This window comes from Salvelinus sp. IW2-2015, unplaced genomic scaffold, assembly GCF_002910315.2.
Source record: "Salvelinus sp. IW2-2015 unplaced genomic scaffold, ASM291031v2 Un_scaffold19, whole genome shotgun sequence".
Taxonomy (NCBI): Eukaryota; Metazoa; Chordata; class Actinopteri; order Salmoniformes; family Salmonidae; genus Salvelinus; species Salvelinus sp. IW2-2015.
This window is the reverse complement of record NW_019942505.1, coordinates 469,440-488,060: the sequence shown is the minus strand read 5'-3', so window position 1 is coordinate 488,060 and position 18,621 is coordinate 469,440. Positions and strand designations below refer to the sequence as shown.

The window sequence follows — 18,621 nt, the reverse complement described above, 5'->3', positions numbered from 1 at the left end:
GTGTGTGTTTGAACTGTTCCGGTGTGTGTTTGAACTGTTCCGGTGTGTGTTTGCAGGCAAGGCTTTCCTGAGAGCTCGTCAGATGAACGTTGACATTGGGACCTGGGTCCGACTGCTGAGGAACGCTATCCCCACCGTCAACAACACCGGAACCTACAGCCCMAATGCACACAACCTCAACTCTGGGTAATACACACACAAACACACGACTTGATGTGTGGCCCACATAAGCAACTTGTACCCAAGTATCTACTCCTCAAGTTAATCCCTCTACTTGTTGAATGAACTCCACGTAGCATGCTGTGCACGATGAACCCTGTAGCTAACGACCCTTTTGTGTCTGTATGTATGTGTGTGTTTGCGTATACGCGTGTGTGTGTGTTTGCATGTGTTTTCAGGGAGATCTCAGTGGAGAAACTAAGTCTGGACAGTGACTCTCCAGTYAGGCATGATTACAGGAGAGACTCTGATAATAACACCCCGGTGAGAGATGGACAGAAAGACGCGAAACCCAATAAAAGAATATCAAAATACAACGTGAGAGGAACCTCGCACACTTTATCTCTCTCACTCCTGGCTTTGCTTCTTCCCTCCATCTCTCTATCCCCTTCTTCTCCCTCTGCTATCTTTTTCTCAGGAGCGGTTGCCAGTGATTGAGCCCTTCTCTCCCCCAGACCTCAACCCTGATCGCCCTGCCCAAACCCCCCCTCTGAGCAGGTGTGCACCCACACTTGTTCCCACGGATGCGGTCACTATGCAGACACATTAATAGTCATTTACATACACCTACACACACACAATGGTTTCACACACAGAACAATGTTATATTGGCGGCTACAAGTGACCATGTGCCTTCCAGGMACCTCCGTTAACATATGAACTGTTGAATGCAGTACACACCTCTGGCCATGCTGGACCAGTCACTGTGTTTACTGTGTAGATAGTATTTATTGTGGTAATGTGTGTCTCTCTCTACAGTAAACATAAGAAACCCCTGTGCCTCCAGGACTTCAGGCTGATCGCTGTGCTGGGCCGGGGACACTTTGGAAAGGTACGCGTTTCTAACCTCCCTCTGGCCTTAAAGTCCAAATAAACACTTTGATTTAGTCTGAAATGTGACCCTTGAACCCTTTCTGTTTTACCTGTCCTCTCTCTTAGGTGCTGCTGTCAGAGTATAAGAAGACAGGAAGTATATACGCCATCAAAGCCCTGAAGAAAGGAGATATTGTTGCACGGGACGAGGTGGAGACGTACGTGTGGTGTGATGTTGTGTGTGTGGTGTGTGTGTGTGTCTGTGTGTGTGTGTGGTTGTGTGTGTTGTGGTGTTGTGTGTGTGGGTGTGTGTGGACCATTGTATTATACATTTACAAACCTTGACTTGTTTTTACATGCACTGCAACAATTTAGTCACACACACAGCTGTGAAGTGAACTCTGAAAGCACAGATCTCATTTTCACCACCTCCGTTGTTTTTTTCCTCCTCTCCCGCCTCCAGTCTGATGTGCGAGAAGCGTGATCTTTGAGACGCGTGAACTCCCCAACCACCCCCCTTCCTGGTCAACCTGTTTGCCGTGTTTCCAGACCCCGAACACGTCGTTGCTTCGTCATGGAGTACACGGGCTGGCAGTGACGCTCATGATGCACATCCACGCTGATGTCTTCACTGACCACGGGCTGTGTTACTAGTCCCAGAGTGTTGGGTACTCACCATGTTGTTTTTTGAAGAGTGTCTACATGTTTCTGCTCTGTCTACAGATTCTATTCAGCCTTGTGTGGTTCTGGGGCTGCATTTCTACCATGACCACAGATTTGTACCGGTGACAACGACCACACTGACACACATCTACTCTATCTTAGTCGTTCCATGCAAGTCCCTGACCATCTGTAACATTATTCTATCTCTCCAGGAACCATAAACTAGGACAACTTACTGCGATACATACGATAGTAAAGATTGCCGACGTTTGGACTCTGTAAAGAAGCGTGAGTGGTCAGAAGCTTTGTCAAATCTTACACTTCTATGACGCGTACGTCGGATCCTAGTTGAATTTTGTTGTGAAAAAACACGTATGTGAGTGCTGTAGTTTTGTTGGTCTGCCTCGCGGCTCTCGGCCTGCCTGCACGCGTAACATGTTTTGTAAAACATCTTCCCCCTCTATAGGATAGGGCTATGGGGACAGGGACCAGTACGATTTCTGCTGGGTACTTCCAGCAGCCTGGCCCTGAGGTCCGAACCGACACCTCTAATACACCAGACAGTAGACTGTGGCCTCGAAGGTCCTCATCTAGAGATCTGGTTGGACGAGGAACATCATGTGAAGAGCGTTGGACAAAATATAGCTATGTAAAGGACAGAAAATATCTATTCACTCGTTATTTGAGTAGACCTATTCAAGAACGCACTGTGGCAGCTAACCATAACAGTGCACAAAATTACTATCTTTTCCGTGATGCGAACAAATACCCCTTGGTTTGGTTGGTCATTATTGGAGTCAAGGTATTTACAAATGGGTCCCACTCAACTGTCTGAGTATATTCTCTGCTAGTCGCTCCTTCCCTTGGTGAGCGCCATGAGGAGGAGTGTTTTGACAGCATCCTGATACGAGGTCGCTACCACGCATTCCTCTCCACAGAGGGCCCATCGCCATTCATCGAGATGAGTAAGGGCCACACACACACTCACACCATTAGGCCTGTCTTTGCACCTCACAGATTTAGTCCATTAATGAGATGGTAATGTTGTAGTTATTGTCTCTTAAATCATGATTTGTTTACCTTGGGAACACATCTTGAAAGGACTCTCTCCCAAAATAACCCCCATAATCTCTCCTTAGCAAGATTAGTTATAAACAGCTTTGGTAATTTGACTTCTATAATGCTATCAGATAATTCGTGTGTTGAACAGCTGTTGAGGAGGAACCAAAGAAGACTAGGCTCTGGTGAGAAAGATGCGATGAGATAAAGAAACAGCCTTTCTTCCGGGTGAGTCAGAAATCCATGACACCATATTCATCTTTTTCCATTTCTCTTCATCCCACACTTTTTTTTTTTTTTTACAGGAACATATTTTTCCACCATGATTTAGATTTTTGTTGACCCTCTTTTTTTCTCTCTCTCTCCTCCAGGGTCTGGATTGGGAGGCCCTGCTACAGAGGAAGCTGCCCCCTCCCTTCATTCCCTCCATCAAGGGCCGAGAGGACGTCAGCAACTTCGACGAGGAGTTCACCGCCGAGCCTCCCACCCTGACACCGCCGCGCGAGCCCCGCACGCTCTCCCGCAAGGACCAGGACGGCTTCTGCGACTTCGACTACGTCTCCGACCTCTGCTAGGGGTCGAGAGGTCGTGACCTCTTATCACATCATCATATGAGGGTCATGGGGTCACRGCAGTCTGCAAGGGTGGTCTGCTGCATCCACCACACTGTGAATGTGATATGAGAAACTGAGAAGGGTCGGTCTGTAGTGTAGTCTGTCTGTGTGGGAGGTATGAACTAGAGGAGATTAATGCAGACCCAGGCCAAGACTCTGTGGCTGTGTTGCTATGTACACTCTGTGGCTGTGTGTAAAAAAAATAAAAAATGGACACTGCAGCAGCATCTCACATAACTGTGAGAAGGGGCCCATCAAGAGGACTAGTGGTTGATGGGAAATGAAGTTATGTTACAATGAGACATGACTATGTTTTCCARAGGAAAAGAAGAAAGAAAAAAAGAAGCTGTGATGCCCGTTAAGCTTGTGCCACCTCCTCCCTATCTAGAACACTCCAATGGCTGTGTCCTTACAAGAACTTGTCATAACATGTGTAACTTCTACTACACAGTCAACCCCTTTAACTTTGCCTTCCAGTTCCATCCTCCTTTGTGCCAGTGTTGTAGTCTGCTCTGAGGATAGAGGAGGATCTCCATGGAACGTTCAGGGTTGGGATCCATTTCAGGAAGTCAATTGGAATTGCAGTTTATTTCCTGAATTGAAATGGAATGGACCCCAACCCTGGTTCCTTCATACTGTGACAAAAAACAAATAATATTTGGAAGAGGGTGTGGTGGGGTGGGTGCATGGCTTGAAATTATGCCTTACATTTCTACTGGGATCTATAGAAATGCATTTCATTTTGTTATTTTGTGGTCCTTAGTAACCAACTGTGGTCCTTGGTATGCAATAAGGGTGATAATGTTTTACATTAATGCTAAGAGGAGAAAAGGAAGTACCTCCATCTGCCTATCAATGGTTGCTTGAAGGAAGGTGAATCAACAGTGTGTAGAATCATATATATTACTCTACATTGTTACAATGTTGTGAACAATCACCCATCAAGTTACCCAATACTAGTCTTGTGTCTCAAAAGGGGTAAAGAACCACTGCTTGGAGGAATGGTCAATTCTGATCCAACCAGATCACTAGTGCATTCACAATGGGCAATTGTTGCCCTTTTAACATTCTTTAAAATGTCCTGATTTTAGTTGTTATTATGGCAACAAAAAAAATGACGGTGACAGTGCTTTTGGTTCTGTTTTTGGTTGATAATGATGAAGTTGTTGAGAAAAGCAACAGAGCGTTATTGAATTTATCCTGTTGCCTTTTAATTGGTCCAGTCTGTGAACTTTATATAWGGGTGTGTCATGTGGCAGTCTACACCTGTGCCRTTTGGTCATATTTGAACACACACACACAAAAGAAAGGCTGAAGGATGCATGTCTCGTTCCTAACATTTAAATATTCACACAAACGTACACACAGACACACTGAGAGACTTTAATGCTCAAGACACTCAAATTCAATCAGTGGCATGAAGCGGAAACACATTGAAGCAATGAATCATGCTCAATGCTTCTCCAGGTTGAAGTGACCATTAAGAACGGATCTAGGATCAGTTTGTTCTAACCGCATCCWTTAGGAAAAGAAAACTGACCTTAGATCAGAACTTAGAGGCAGCTTCATCCTCCAACTACAATACATGCTCATCTGCAGAAGTCAATAGAAAACATACTTGACCTCCCTTGTCTCTGTGTATGGGGGTGTGTTGTGAATCATGTTTGTCTGGCTGCAGACTACTTATCTCGTGTACACTATACAAAAGGAAGTGAAAGTATGAGGAGTTATTTATAAAGAAAATCTGGTGGAAAAACATGTGTATATGGTTTACTGTGTTTGATTGGGCGTCTCATCATCAGACCATTCTCTGTCACCTCCCTGCTATTAATGCAATACTGTATCTTCACAAGTAAGATGGTCATAAAACAAAAGTMATTTTTAGACAWGCTTTACCATGTAAACTCATGAAGAATATCCTGAAAGTATCAACTCATGTCCTCTCAAATTAATGTATGAAACAAAAAAATAGATGCAAACAACAACATCCACCTTCAAACATGCAAGCAACCCAATTTCCTATGGAAATGTCTGACCTGAGAATATTTCAATCAGGGAGGGCATTGGGACATCAGCCGTCCCTGCCTGTATAGTCCACAAGAGAGGGAGTCTAGAGCTAGCTGGTTACRCTCGATGGTGCCAGAGAGGAAGAGGCGAATCGAGAGGATTTACTCCGCYYAAAATCTGTCCGAGTGAGATAAGCCCTTTTTCTGTACGGAGGTATATGAGAGTGTCAGAAGTTGAATTACGTTAGGCTTATTTGATCGAATAGAAGTTTCGTAATGTTTAGGCTATTACACATATATTGATATAAGAGAATGAACGTGGCATTCTGGCAACTTTGAGAAAAACTACTTAGTTGTGCATGTTAACACTCGTATATGCCCTCTCATTGGCTAGAATGGTCCCACCTGATCGCGCCTGCCTTCAATCATTGAGGGCATATATTTCCATCGTTAAAGTGGTCACTCGGTTATCTACTCAAATATAATAGATCATCTTTGATAGTGTTCGATTTTTCAAGATGTCGTCGCTGGAACAGAGACTCTCCAGAATCGAGGAGAAACTAAAGCAAGAAAATAAAGAWGCTCGTAGAAGAATTGACCTCAATATCGACATGAGTCCACAACGTTCACGTCCGAGGCCAAGTGAGTATCCGTGGGGGAGTCGGTAACGGAGAGAGGACAGGGAAAATAGGCGAAAGGAGAGGCAGAGAGAGGGGGTGTAATAGGGATATGCTGCTGCTGTTAGTTAACATGCTAACAGGCTAAATGGATAAACAAATACCCCAGCTCGGGATGTTGCCCTGCCCAGAGGTGTCATGCGTGTGTATGTATATAAACATATCACAAACTTTTTGAAACTATGTAAGCCAGCATTTGATATCAGTGCAATGTTGTAACAGAAACAACGCAATTTAAATCCCGAACTGTGTTTTGGTTCGGTCCTATCAACTGCTGGCTAGCAGCTAGCTCTAGCAGGCCTTATCATCCATCCGTCAGACAATTTGTTGTTAATTTCTCGGCATGGAACAATTAGCTGTCTTTCAGTATTTGACATGTATATCTGGTCTAATATGGTTCATTAAGCAGACATGGCTTGTGTGTATATACATTTCTAGCGAAACTTCCAGTATGATTTTGACCGAGTCAATGTTAGTAGCCAGTTAAGCTAGCGTTAGCTTTTCGAGCTAACGCAGCTTGCCAGTTAGTTGCGTGAACAAACTTGTCAGCTATAACGTTCAAGATARCTAGCAACCTACCCCTGAAAGTGGCTCTTGTCACGTCACAAATTGCACGAATATTGCAACACTAAACAATGGCTGTTATGTTTTTGTTTTTTCCATTTTATAAACCAATTCTATATGTCTGATAAGCCCGTCATTTGTTTTGCATGAATGTTGTTCTCATATTTTGGGCATGATGGATATTTCTTTATTTCGGCAGTCTTGAACATCTTTGGCAGATAATGTTTTGGTCAKAATGTAGACGAACACATCTGGCAGAATGTGTGGGTATAATATAACATATAACTAGTTAGAGACTTTGCCACCAAAATGCACCATGTGGAATTTATCCCAATAGCCCCGATTTAGGATCAGCTTACAGCCRATATGAAGGTCAAACATTTCAAACAGGCTCCAGCCCAATGCTTATGGGTGAATTTAATCTTACACCATTCAATGCCAGCCACATTCAGTGTAATGTGGTGATATGGGTACTCAACCCTATGCTGATAGTGGTGGTGTTGTCCTGAGGTCAATTTCTCGGGTGGGTATAATTTGTGGAACGTTCCAACAGGAATCTGTTCCAAAAACTTTGAAGTACAAGGTTGCCAACAAACGACGCATACAAAGTAACAMGATCAAGCCACCTAGCTAACTAGCTGCCGAATAGGCATCAACTCACCATGTAACTTATTTTTAATGTTTGTCAATAGCCTACCAGAGTACAGACATTTTTCAGAATAAACATGAGTGAAAAACATAATTAAGTAGCCCACACCCTACCATGTATTTTATTCTGTCGCTATACAACTTTGTGTGCGTTGTTTGTTGGCAACCTTGGTATTTACGAAGTTATTGGAACAGATTCCTGTTGGAAMGTTCCACAAATTATACCCACCCCAATTTCTATACTTTTCAATCAAGGTATTTGATGTGTTTTCTTCTCACTTATTTTCCCCACCAAATCTGACAACATGAATGATCCAGTGGTGTTTGCTTTACAACCAGCCTCATTGGAAAGCTAAAGGCATGGGAAAGCAAAGACGGTGTGGTAACGCCTCCCTCTTATCTTTGACGAGCTCAGCATTTGAGGTGCTAGTGGTTTTTATTTTTTAGCACACACAGCATATCAACTGGTGTATCTGAGGTGCTCTTGATTGATTGAACCTTCCTTCATTTTGTTTTGTGTGTTAGTATGGGGTTGTAGTTCATTGGTATGTGTGTGGTAGTTTATTGGTGAGACCCTGTCTAACACCCACAGAGAATGTGTGCGTGAGTACCTGGCACTGAACAGTGCAGTAATGTGCACGTGTGTATTTTCTCTTCTCTGTCCAGTCATCGTGATCCAGCTCAGTCCTGCTCCAGCTCCTTCCCAGCGTGCAGGTATCATTCAATCATCGCTCTCKCTCTCTGCCACTGCACCCTCCATCCTTCCCTCTCTTTCTCACAATCCATTCTTTATCCCTCCCCTTTACTCTCCTTTCTCTCCCCATCTCCATGCCACTCCTCCTATTCAATAGCAAGGGAATATTTCACACTCAGTAGCTCAGAACAGAACGTACAGACGCTAGTAACTTYATATATTCTTTAGATGGTTTCACCAAACCTGAATGACTGGCCTGAATGATACCTTACCAGCGCTTATACATTGTCCTTAGTTTTGAATGTAGACCTAAATTAATTGCAGTACACAACACACAGCCAATGTATTCTCCTCACACAAAATATGTGTAATAGGCTAAGGCTATTGCTGTGTAAAATTGATATTTAGCCCTCAATTGTGTACAGCACACCTAAAATATTCTAAGACTATTCTGACCCGTTTTTTTCTTTTCAAATGGCCATTTGCACTGTATCCCCAGTTGGTCGCCACTCTCACTCTCACCTCACCTCCACTCTAATCTCATTCTCCCTCCATCTTTCCATCCCTTCTTCTCCGTGTGAGTGCCAGTGGCAGGGCAGTGAGTGTGTATGTCTGGGTCTGCGTGTGTGAGGATATTATTAACCCCTGTTTTGCTGGATGCAGAGACACGGTGCATGTGGCTTCCTGCACGGTTTTTATTACACAGTCTAATCCAGCATCCCACCACCGGTTGGTCTGCAGGAGTGCTGCTGTGGCCAAATCTGACCACCTCTTCCTCTTTTCATGTCTGTAGACTTGTCCTTCAGTCTGTCTGTCATGTCTTCCATCCAGGCTGGGCCTATGTCTGTGTCCAAGCTGGCATTCTCTTTGCTCTGCAGTTCAGGCTGTCTGACAGGTCAATTTCTGTCTGTCTTGTTGTGTGTCTGTCGGTCTGTTTCTTCCATGCTTTCTTTCTCAGGGTCAGATAATGTTCTTTGTGTGCTAACTAAGCATTCTCTCCTGGTCTCCTGGCATCCCCCTTGCAGTGGCACTGTCAATTGCCAGAGGTGCCTAAGTGGCTGATGTGTGTGTCTGTCTGGATCTAGCTGTGTGGAGGACTGTCTGGTCTTTGCCAAACCAAGAATTACCCTGAGTCTACTACTAACCCCCACTAACCAATTCTCTCCAGTGAGCAGGTCCTGGCTACAGGTGATTGAACCAAGGATTAAAGCTACTGCCTGGCGGTGCATTTCTCTTGAAAAGGCGTTTTAAAGAACTGCTCAACACTACCTCGTTGCTTTGAAAACCTCAAACAAACCAAAGTCTCCAAAGGTGCCCTTTGCCAAATGGCACCATTCACAGATTAGGAATGGTGCGCTCTTCACACAGTGTATAAAACATAAATGGATTGATTTCATCTGAAGTAAATACATTGAACGGTCTGAACTGAGGGTTAGGGGGGATTTTGGAGTCCTCTCCATGTCCTATTCAGGGTGGTCTCTGAGGTCAGAGATCACTGAGAGCGCTCCAATGTTCTGCAGCAGAGGGTCCACTCCATTTGGTGGTGGTGCTGCTAGCTAGATACTGACTGCGCAGCAGTCTGAACGCATGGTCTGTTTGTGTAGTTGCATGGCGGGTCAAAGCTAACACTACTCTCGTAGCTGGTCTCCACTGCTCAGTGCTCACCCTGTCTATATCCCTTTGAAGTGTTGTCTCCTTGAACAATAACACTTTTTGCCTTTGTGTCAAATTATGAAGTAAAAATGGATCGATTGAACAAGCCTTCAAGTTCAATTGAAGTTGTTTTCCTATGCTTTGCTAATATACAGGCTAAGGGTTGTCTTGCTATTGCWAATACTTTAGGAATGYCTTGTCGAAGTGTTTGTATTGTGRTCTATAGACATTCACAGCYGACCTCTGTTGGAGACTGAACTGATATCGTTCTACTTACACTGGCCTGCTCTGTCTGTCCGTCAAGGTCAAATTGAGCATGGACTGCTTTCATTCACTCCTTTCGAAGTCTGAATAGAAACATGGAGTCCCAAATGGTACCATTTCCCCTTATAGTGCACTACTTTTGACCAGGGCCCATAKGGCTCTCATAGGGCTTTGGTCTATAGTGCACTAGAGGGCCATTTGGGATGCACGCTAAATGTGTACAAACAGAGAGGCAATGGGTGAGACCTTGAAGTAGAATGACATTGAATTTTATAAGCCAACCTATACTGTGCTTTCAGAAAGTATTCAGACCCCTTCACTTTTCCCACATTTTGTTACGTTAGCCTTATTCWAAAATKTATGRCATTTGTTTTTCTTCATCAATCGACACAATACCCCGTAATGACAAAGCAAGAAMTGTTTTTCCAAWTTTTTTWARTAAAAAGAAATAGCTGATATCACATTTCACGTAAGTATTCAGACAGTTTACTCAGGACTTTGTTGAAGCACCTTTGGCAGCAATTACAGTCTCGAGTCTTCTTGGATATGACGCAAAAGCTTGGTACACATGTATTTGGGGAGTTTCTTTCAGTCTTATCTGCAGATCCTGTCAAAGCTCTTTCAGGTTGGATGGGGAGTGTTGCTGCACAGCTATTTTCAGGTCTCTCCAGAGATGTTCGATCGGGTTCAAATCCAGGCTCTGGCTGGGCCACTCAAGGACATTGAGACTTGTCCAGAAGCCACTCCTGCGTTGTCTTGGCTGTGTGTTAAGGATCTCTCTGCACTTTGCTCCGTTCATCTTTCCCTTGATCCTTACTAATCTCCCAGTGCCTGCCGCTGAAAAACATCYCCACAGAATGATGCTGCCACCACCATGCTTCACCGTATGGATGGTGCCAGGTTTCCTCCAGACGTGACGCTTGGCATTTAGGCCAAAAAGTCCAATCTCTGTTTCATTAGACCAGAGAATCTTGTTTCTCATGGTCTGAGAGTCCTTTGGGTGCCTTTTGRCAAACTCCAAGCGGGCTGTCATGTGCCTTTTACTGAGGATTGGCTTCCATCTGGCCACTCTACCATAAAGGCATGATAGGTGGAGTGCTGCAGAGATGGTTGTCTTTCTGGAAGGTTCTCCCATCTCCACAGAGGAGCTCTGTCAGAGTGACCATCGGATTCTTGGTCACCTCCCTGACCAAGGCCAGATTGCTCAGTTTGGCCGGGCGGCCAGCTCTAGGAAGAGTCTTGGTGGTTCCAAACATCTTCAATTTAAGAATGATGGAGGCCACTGTGTTTTTGGGGACCTTCAATAATGCAGACATTTTTTGGTACCCTTCCCCAGATCTGTGCCTCRACACAATCCTRTCTCGGAGCTCTACAGAAAAGTCCTTCGACCTCATGGCTTGGTTTTTGCTCTGACATGCACTGTCTGCTGTGGGACCTTTTATATAGACAGGTGTGTGCCTTTCCAAATCATGTCCAAKCAATTGAAATTACCACAGGTGGACTCTGATCAAGTTGTGAAAACATCTCAAGGATGATCAATGGAAACAGGAGCTCAATTTCGAGTCTCATAGCAAAGGGTCTGAATACTTATGTAAATAAGGTATTTCTGATATTTGTTTGTAATAAATTTGTAAAAATGTCTAAACCTGTTTTCGCTTTGTCATTATGCGGTATTGTGTGTAGATTAAGGAATTTTTAAGAATAAGGCTGTAACAAAATCTGTAAAAAGTCAAGGGGTATAAATACTTTCTGAATGCACTGTAGACCTGTAACTGTCAGTGTGTTTTGAWTAGCCCGTCAGTGACAGGGAGTTAGCATTGGAGCACTGGGATTCTGCTATTTGGCTTCTTATCCTTAGGTCTCTCTCTGTGTCACTGTWTGGTCAAAGAGCTAGATAGATTCCACTACAACGCTGCCCTCGTCAATGCTGTAAGCTCAATTATCATTAAGAAGAGCGATGAGGAAAGAGTGGAATTGATTACAGTAACACTAGTCTGGGTGCCAGTCTGTTTCTGACAACGACATAAAACAGACTGGCCCCAGGCTAATAAAGGACAGCCCCAGTCTTCTTCTTTTACCTTATTTATGATCCTCCTCACCTGCCCCCAGCTCTTCAGCTGCCCCTGGCCAACGACGGAGGGGGGAGTCGCTCCTCGTCCTCTGAGAGCTCACCCCAGCACCATTCCTACCCCAGCCGCCCGCGACACATGCTCAACCTGCCCACGCCACAGTACGGCCTGGTGAAGAGCCTGGAGAAGTAAGAGAAACGGAGCATACACACACGGAGCATTCATGTTCTGGAAAGGGATACAGAAAGTTAAAAAAATAAATAATAACACTTCCATATACACGCATGCGTCAAATGACACACCTAACCTTTTTGTGTGCCTGTGCCGTGTCCCCTTAGTGCGGAGATAGAYCAGAAGCTGCAGGAGATCATGAAACAGACAGGCTACCTRAAGATTGACGGCCAGGTAAGGGACTATATAATTGCCTGAAGTTATTTWGTTTTTTGTATTTCTCTCTACTCATTAAAATAATGTGCTGTTTTGACAAGGGGCCACCATTATAACTGGATATCATACACAGAGCATTATGGGTACTGTAGTACATCATGCTACATATGCCATGTATGTTTGTCATTGACATGTTGTGACTCGTCACCTGTTCCCCTCCTCAGCGGTACCCAGCCGAGGTCAGTGACCTGATCAGCGAGGGGGAGATCGGCAGCGGCACGTGCGGTCAGGTGTTCAAAGTGCGCTTCAAGAAGACGGGCCACGTCATCGCCGTCAAAGTAAGCCWTGTCCTCCTCCAACCACAGCTTGTTGGCATTTAAGACAATATATAATAGTACTGGATTGCATTTTAAACAGGCAGTCTGAAAGCACGTTACATTGTCTGGCAGGGGGTCACTTCACTTTCATTATTAGCACCTCATCTCTTGAGGATGAAAAGTCTGTCCTYCCGGCCTCCGCTCTGTTTCTGTTGTCCTTGTCTTGTGCATTGTCTTGTTGCAGTTTGACACTTACGATACACTATACATTATTGTCCATTTAGATGGACATTAATTTAGTGGTGTCAGCATACAAACACATAGCATGCAGTACAGAAAACTGGAAAGTTGGTACACATTTTCACAYATTCAAAGTCTCTGCAGCCTACTGTCCGACTGTATTGGGTCTGCATCTGTCCTATGTCCCACTGTTCAACAGCCTAGTGGCATGAAACTAGCCTTGCTCCTATTCTTGCTGAACAGTGGGACCCTTAATCGCCTTCCAGAGGGCAGCAGCTCGAAACGTTAGGCCTATTCTGTTATGCAAGTGCTGTGTGGATGTTCTATTGCCGCTATTTGGGTTAAGGCCATAGCATTGGTTTTTCCTACTGTGGCAGAACACATAATTCCATAGCAGCCGATTTGACCAGAGGATATAACTGTTGGAGGCAGCTCTGGGCTGTTTGTCAGTTCAGTATCACTATTMTTTTTTCTATCGGTTTCTCTCTGGGCTTTGCCTTCCATTGTTTATCCTCACACAGTGATAGTAATTATACTGTATCGCCACCGCTACAATTAAGCATTGTTAAACCCCCCCCATTTATCTTAACTGTTTAACTATTARGAAGTCAGTCACTACTAGTCTATGGGGAGTTGCTTACAATGCTTATTCTTGGTATACACAGTCATGGTTACAAGCACAAACAACATGGCCTACAGGGATAATGGCAGACCACTGGRGCCTGTAAATGATCTATTATAGCGATGCAATTTAATATGTAGAATGCTATTGTTTTTTTCAGCCTTAACTGGCTGGTATAAACATTATAATCAGTGTGTTCTGTAAAAATACATAGGCCTACCTCTATCTTTCAATCATATACAGTTTCACTTTTCACCAGCTGGTGACTATTTGCATGAGGGGGTGGTGGGAATAGGTTTGGATGTGGGGGGGGGGTGATTTTGGTTTGGATGGGGCTGTGGAGGTAAGATGCTGGAAACAGCTGGTATTCTGGAGTGAGGTAGGTTACTATGGTTACCCAGAGACAGATTGGACCATGAAGCACTTATAGTGGATAATCCCCTTTAAATCTCCTTATTAGTGTAGGATTAGTCTTAATCGGTGTCTGGGAAACTGGCAGTATGTGATTGGCTAATCGTTAAGTGCTAGACAGGTGTGAGGGGCGGGCGGCGTTGTAAATTAGTGATGCCATCCAGTTGCTTGAAGTTCTCCCTCAACTGAAATATCAACGTTCAATATTGATGACCGATTTATTGTGTGTGTGTCACCAGCAAATGCGCCGGACAGGAAACAAGGACGAGAACAAGAGGATTCTGATGGATCTGGATGTTGTGTTGAAGAGCCACGACTGCCCTTACATCATCCAGTGCTATGGCGCCATAGTTACCAACGTGAGTCACACGCACAGATAATTTAGTATGTCACATTTAAACCACTGTTCTGTTTAAATTGCCAATGTTGTGTGACTGACTGTGATTGGTCCTCAGACGGATGTGTTCATCGCAATGGAGCTGATGGGGACGTGTGCTGAGAAACTCAAGAAGAGGATCCAGGGGCCCATCCCTGAACGCATCCTGGGAAAGATGACTGTGGCAGTGAGTCTCTCATCTCTCATCTATTATTTCTTGCTCTGTCATACCCTCTTTTCAGGCTTTGAACTGAAACTCAAATTCTGAATAAGAAATTGCCCTTCATTTTCAATTAGGATTCTTTATGTTCAGTTTCTCCTGAATTTAGTTCAAATGGAATTGACCCCATCCCGTAAAAAGTTTGTTCAATTTCTCTTCTATGTAGTAGTGTGTTACCCTTTGTGTCTACAGATAGTGTCGGCTCTACTGTACCTGAAGGAGAAGCACGGTGTGATCCACCGGGACGTGAAGCCCTCCAACATTCTGTTGGACAACAAGGGCCAGATCAAGCTGTGTGACTTTGGCATCAGTGGACGACTCGTCGACTCAAAGGCCAAGACCCGCAGCGCCGGCTGTGCTGCCTACATGGCTGTGAGTCACCTTGGTGGACACACACACACACACTACCATTACACTCTACCACGTTTAACCTACCGAAGTGAAGGCTGCAATTTTAATGCGCCACTATTTTTCCACCTGGGTTGCACATAAAAATGCTGAATTCTGCTGTCCTCTGTAAATGTTTTTAATTTCCCTGTGTATTGGTACAAGAAATGCAGTTTCCCCCTAACCCAAGCCTGTTTCTGTGTGTTCCCAGCCTGAGAGAATAGACCCCCCAGATCCCAGCAAGCCTGACTATGACATCAGAGCAGAYGTCTGGAGCCTGGGCATCTCTCTGGTAAAACACCCACAGTACTGCATCACACCCTATTCCCTATGTAGTGCACTTCTTTTGGTCAGTCCTGTGCCTTCGTATGTGGCCCTGGCCAAAAGTTGAGAGCTTTACCTACCTTCTACGCTTTGACACTTCTCAATGTCCCGTCATCCATCTGAAAGGATCAAAATGGGTGTAAGCAATATGATAATTGCTCCATCAAGCCTTTTGGTAGGCTTAGACTTTCCGCCATGTTGTTTACACCCATCCAGCTTTTCACATCTTCAAGGGAGCATGAAATGGTGTCTAGGTTTACGTATGGTGTCCAATTTACGTAGCGACATCATGAACATTCTATTGTCGTCCGACATCAAATTTGTCATTATGGAAAAGTATAAACACACAACGACGTCAGCAATCCGGTGCTCAAAATAACATGCTTTCTCTATTTTAATGCCAGTAAACCCATCTGTTTAAAAGTGAATTCAGTTAATGTCAACCTAGCAAGCCAGGCAACTAAAAGCAATTTTCAAAACAATGTTTTGGTTCGTTAGCCAGTTCAAATAATGACCAGAGTATAGCTGACAACGTCTTAACTTTAGCCACTTTTTATTCCTATAATAATGAAAATAAACTCAACACCATTATTTACAAGGTAATGGTATACTTACAGAAAATTAACTTTCTGCCACAGTGTGACCAAATAAGTTGGTCATTGTATCTGAGAATTTTAGGACTCATACATCAACTCACAGAACGATTTGGTCTGGTTGCTGTGGCAGTCTGGTAACCACAACAACGGACATAGCGACAGTCGCAACAAGAAAACTGACAGTCACAGCGATGGTCTACAGACATTCCACTGGAGTATACATTTTAAAGTAGTTTTGACCAGCGACACTTGTCGCATTCTAATTGTCTACGGACATGTCGTYAGACCAAGTATAAACTGGCCTTAACGCTGTAATGTGTYRYCTCGGCCTGCAGGTGGAGCTGGCCACAGGACAGTTCCCCTATAAGAACTGCAAGACCGACTTTGAGGTCCTGACCAAAGTGCTGCAGGAAGACCCTCCCTCGCTCCCCCTCAGCATGGACTTCTCCCTCGACTTCCAGTCCTTCGTCAAAGACTGGTGAGACAAAACACACTGTGTGACTCATTGAGAGTTTATTATATATTTATGCAGTCTTACTGCTCTCAAAACCAGTCTCTACTGACAGTACAGTTGCTAAGTAATATCAAGTGCTTTTTGTCTGTTAATTTTTACGTCATTGACTGCCTCTTTCCACAGCCTTACAAAGGATCACAGAAAAAGGCCAAAATACCACAAGCTGCTCGTAAGTCTCTCCTCCAGCTATTCACACACTGATTAACCACCACCACTCTAAACCATGATTAGGGATTACAAGAAAGAGACAAAGGGAAGAATGTTGTCTGAATTAAATGTTTAGTAGAATAAAAAAATCTCTACATTAGAGAAAGCAAATGGACGCAGTGTTCTAACCCTAGATCTCCTCTTCTGCCCTTCCCCTCCCTCTCATTGTTATCCCTCTGTCTCCCCCCCTCCCCCAGGAGCACAGTTTCATTCGGCGCTATGAGGTGCTGGTGGTGGACGTTGCGGGCTGGTTCCAGGCGGTGATGGAGCGCACTGAGTCGCCGCGCAGCAGCCAATGTTACAGCCAGCACCAGCTCCATTCGCTCTTCAGCAGGTAGCCCMCAGCTACTGGCCCTGCCCCGGAGCCACTGGAGCCTGCAGCCGGGAGACCCCGGAGAGGGACGGAGAGACAGAGTAGGCCTATAACCCTAGACAGACAGACTGGCTCGGTGAATTGATTGATTGAGTCTGGTTGATTGACTGATTGAGTCTGGATCAGGACAGACAGACACGCGGGAGAGTAGAGCTTCACACTGTAGTTAGGCGTCATCAGAAGTCATATCAGCACATGTACGTTATTATCGTGAACACATCGGCACATACTGTAGGTTACTCTAATGCATGCTCACTTTTCCATCCATTAGATACTGACGTACTGTAGTGATACCGTAAATGCATTTACGTGGTTAAACACATACAGAAATACTACTCACTAGTCATATCTCACGCGCCTGTATAATCTTGTTCAGCTCCAGCTCAGGCCATAGTCATAGCTACGGGGTCTGACAACAGAGTAGTCGATACACACTGGAGCTAATTTCTGCTACRTCATGTAGTGTTAAGACAATGTAAAAGTCCCTACGGCAAGCCCAGAGGCCCAGTTTAATTCGCAGTGATGGCTAGGCTCAGAAGTGGAAGGTTCAGTGCAATATTCAGCCGGGTGTTTTATTTCTATACTTACTCTTCAACAGGTTGTGTATGAGTGTGTGTACTAAGACACAAGTGTACGCTCACTATTATGGATGGCAAATAGCTGTCCCACTGTAGCTCTAACAGACCAACTAGACCCGCTGTATTTGTTTCCTGTCTGGTTTTTAACCAATAGTGTTGTGAAAAAATACTGTAAAGATGGACAGAAACATTAACTTTGATTCAATGGCTTAGAGAGAATATCACAAGTACAGTGTTCTAGCAGCTTTGAATGTGGGGAAAAACCTGCAAAAAAATACAAAAAAAGTAGGGTTATGCGTAGCGCTGTAGAAAGGTGTTTTGTATTATTTATTTCGAGTTTCAGGATGGTTTTGAGTGGCAACTGGATAACAGGTGGGAGGGATACAGAAAGGAGGAGAAAAGGAGAGGGGAGGACCACAAGGTCTGCCTTTTTCGGACTTGGTTTACTGCATTTACCCCCAGCTGCTGTTGGTGAAAGCTCAGTCAGGGAACACTGTACTGCCAAGGTAAGATTAGGTTTAAACGCCGTGTTGCTTATTGTTGAATAGAGGTGTTACCAAAAAAAACTGTTTGGAGGGGAGACGTGAGTTATTTTTGTTAAGAAATCGGCAAGAGAGAGGAGCTGTAGCCCTGTTCAAATAATACAATAACATATTTTTTGGCTGTGGAGCAATTTCTAACCCCCCCCCCATGCTGCTTTCTCAATGGCACTCAGCGCACTCACACCTCTCTTCTGTCATTCTTTTCTGCTGTTCAATCTTTTAGAGGCTCCACAGTTTTGTCAAGACCAAAGGTGGTGTTGCCAGTTGAGGGTGTCACACAGGCCCTCTCGTTGCTCCTGACTGTTGCCTTCCCTCCTGCAGGGGCCAGAGCCAAAGCCAGGTAGAGAAGACACCCCCCCCCCCAGCATTAGGAGGTTACAAGAGGCACTGACCAAGATCTGGGATCAGACTTTCCCCAACACACACCAAGCCAAAAATCCCTGCTAGACACGACATGATAAGAGAGAGAGATCAACGGTATGTCAGAGAAATGGAGAGTGGGAACCGGAACCGTCGACTTATGCATATGTGTGCAAAGAAGACGAGGAGAAGAGACGAGGAAAGAGTTGGATAAAAACAGTATT

General features: G+C 44.5%; 1 protein-coding gene and 1 pseudogene across 3 annotated transcripts; both read left to right on the top strand.

Annotated features, from left to right (window-relative positions):
- Positions 1-5,126, top strand: part of LOC112067977 (serine/threonine-protein kinase N2-like) — a 12,746-nt pseudogene extending 7,620 nt beyond the window's left edge.
- Positions 5,127-5,804: 678 nt separating this feature from the next.
- LOC112068003 (dual specificity mitogen-activated protein kinase kinase 7-like) lies at positions 5,805-17,621 on the top strand. 3 transcript variants are annotated; one of them, XM_024134987.2, is made up of 12 exons: positions 5,805-6,016; positions 7,930-7,977; positions 11,984-12,131; positions 12,282-12,348; positions 12,555-12,668; positions 14,160-14,279; positions 14,376-14,483; positions 14,709-14,888; positions 15,115-15,195; positions 16,159-16,301; positions 16,461-16,506; positions 16,742-17,621. In XM_024134987.2, the coding sequence occupies exons 1-12, from the start codon at positions 5,893-5,895 to the stop codon at positions 16,880-16,882; spliced, it is 1,320 nt and encodes a 439-aa protein (XP_023990755.1). In that variant the 5' UTR covers positions 5,805-5,892; the 3' UTR covers positions 16,883-17,621. The 3 variants fall into 3 exon arrangements, with proteins under 3 accessions (XP_023990755.1, XP_023990756.1, XP_070294091.1); XM_070437990.1 differs by lacking the exon at positions 5,805-6,016 and adding an exon at positions 6,041-6,197; XM_024134988.2 differs by lacking the exon at positions 7,930-7,977 and having other exon boundaries at positions 5,806-6,016.
- Positions 17,622-18,621: the final 1,000 nt, after the last annotated feature.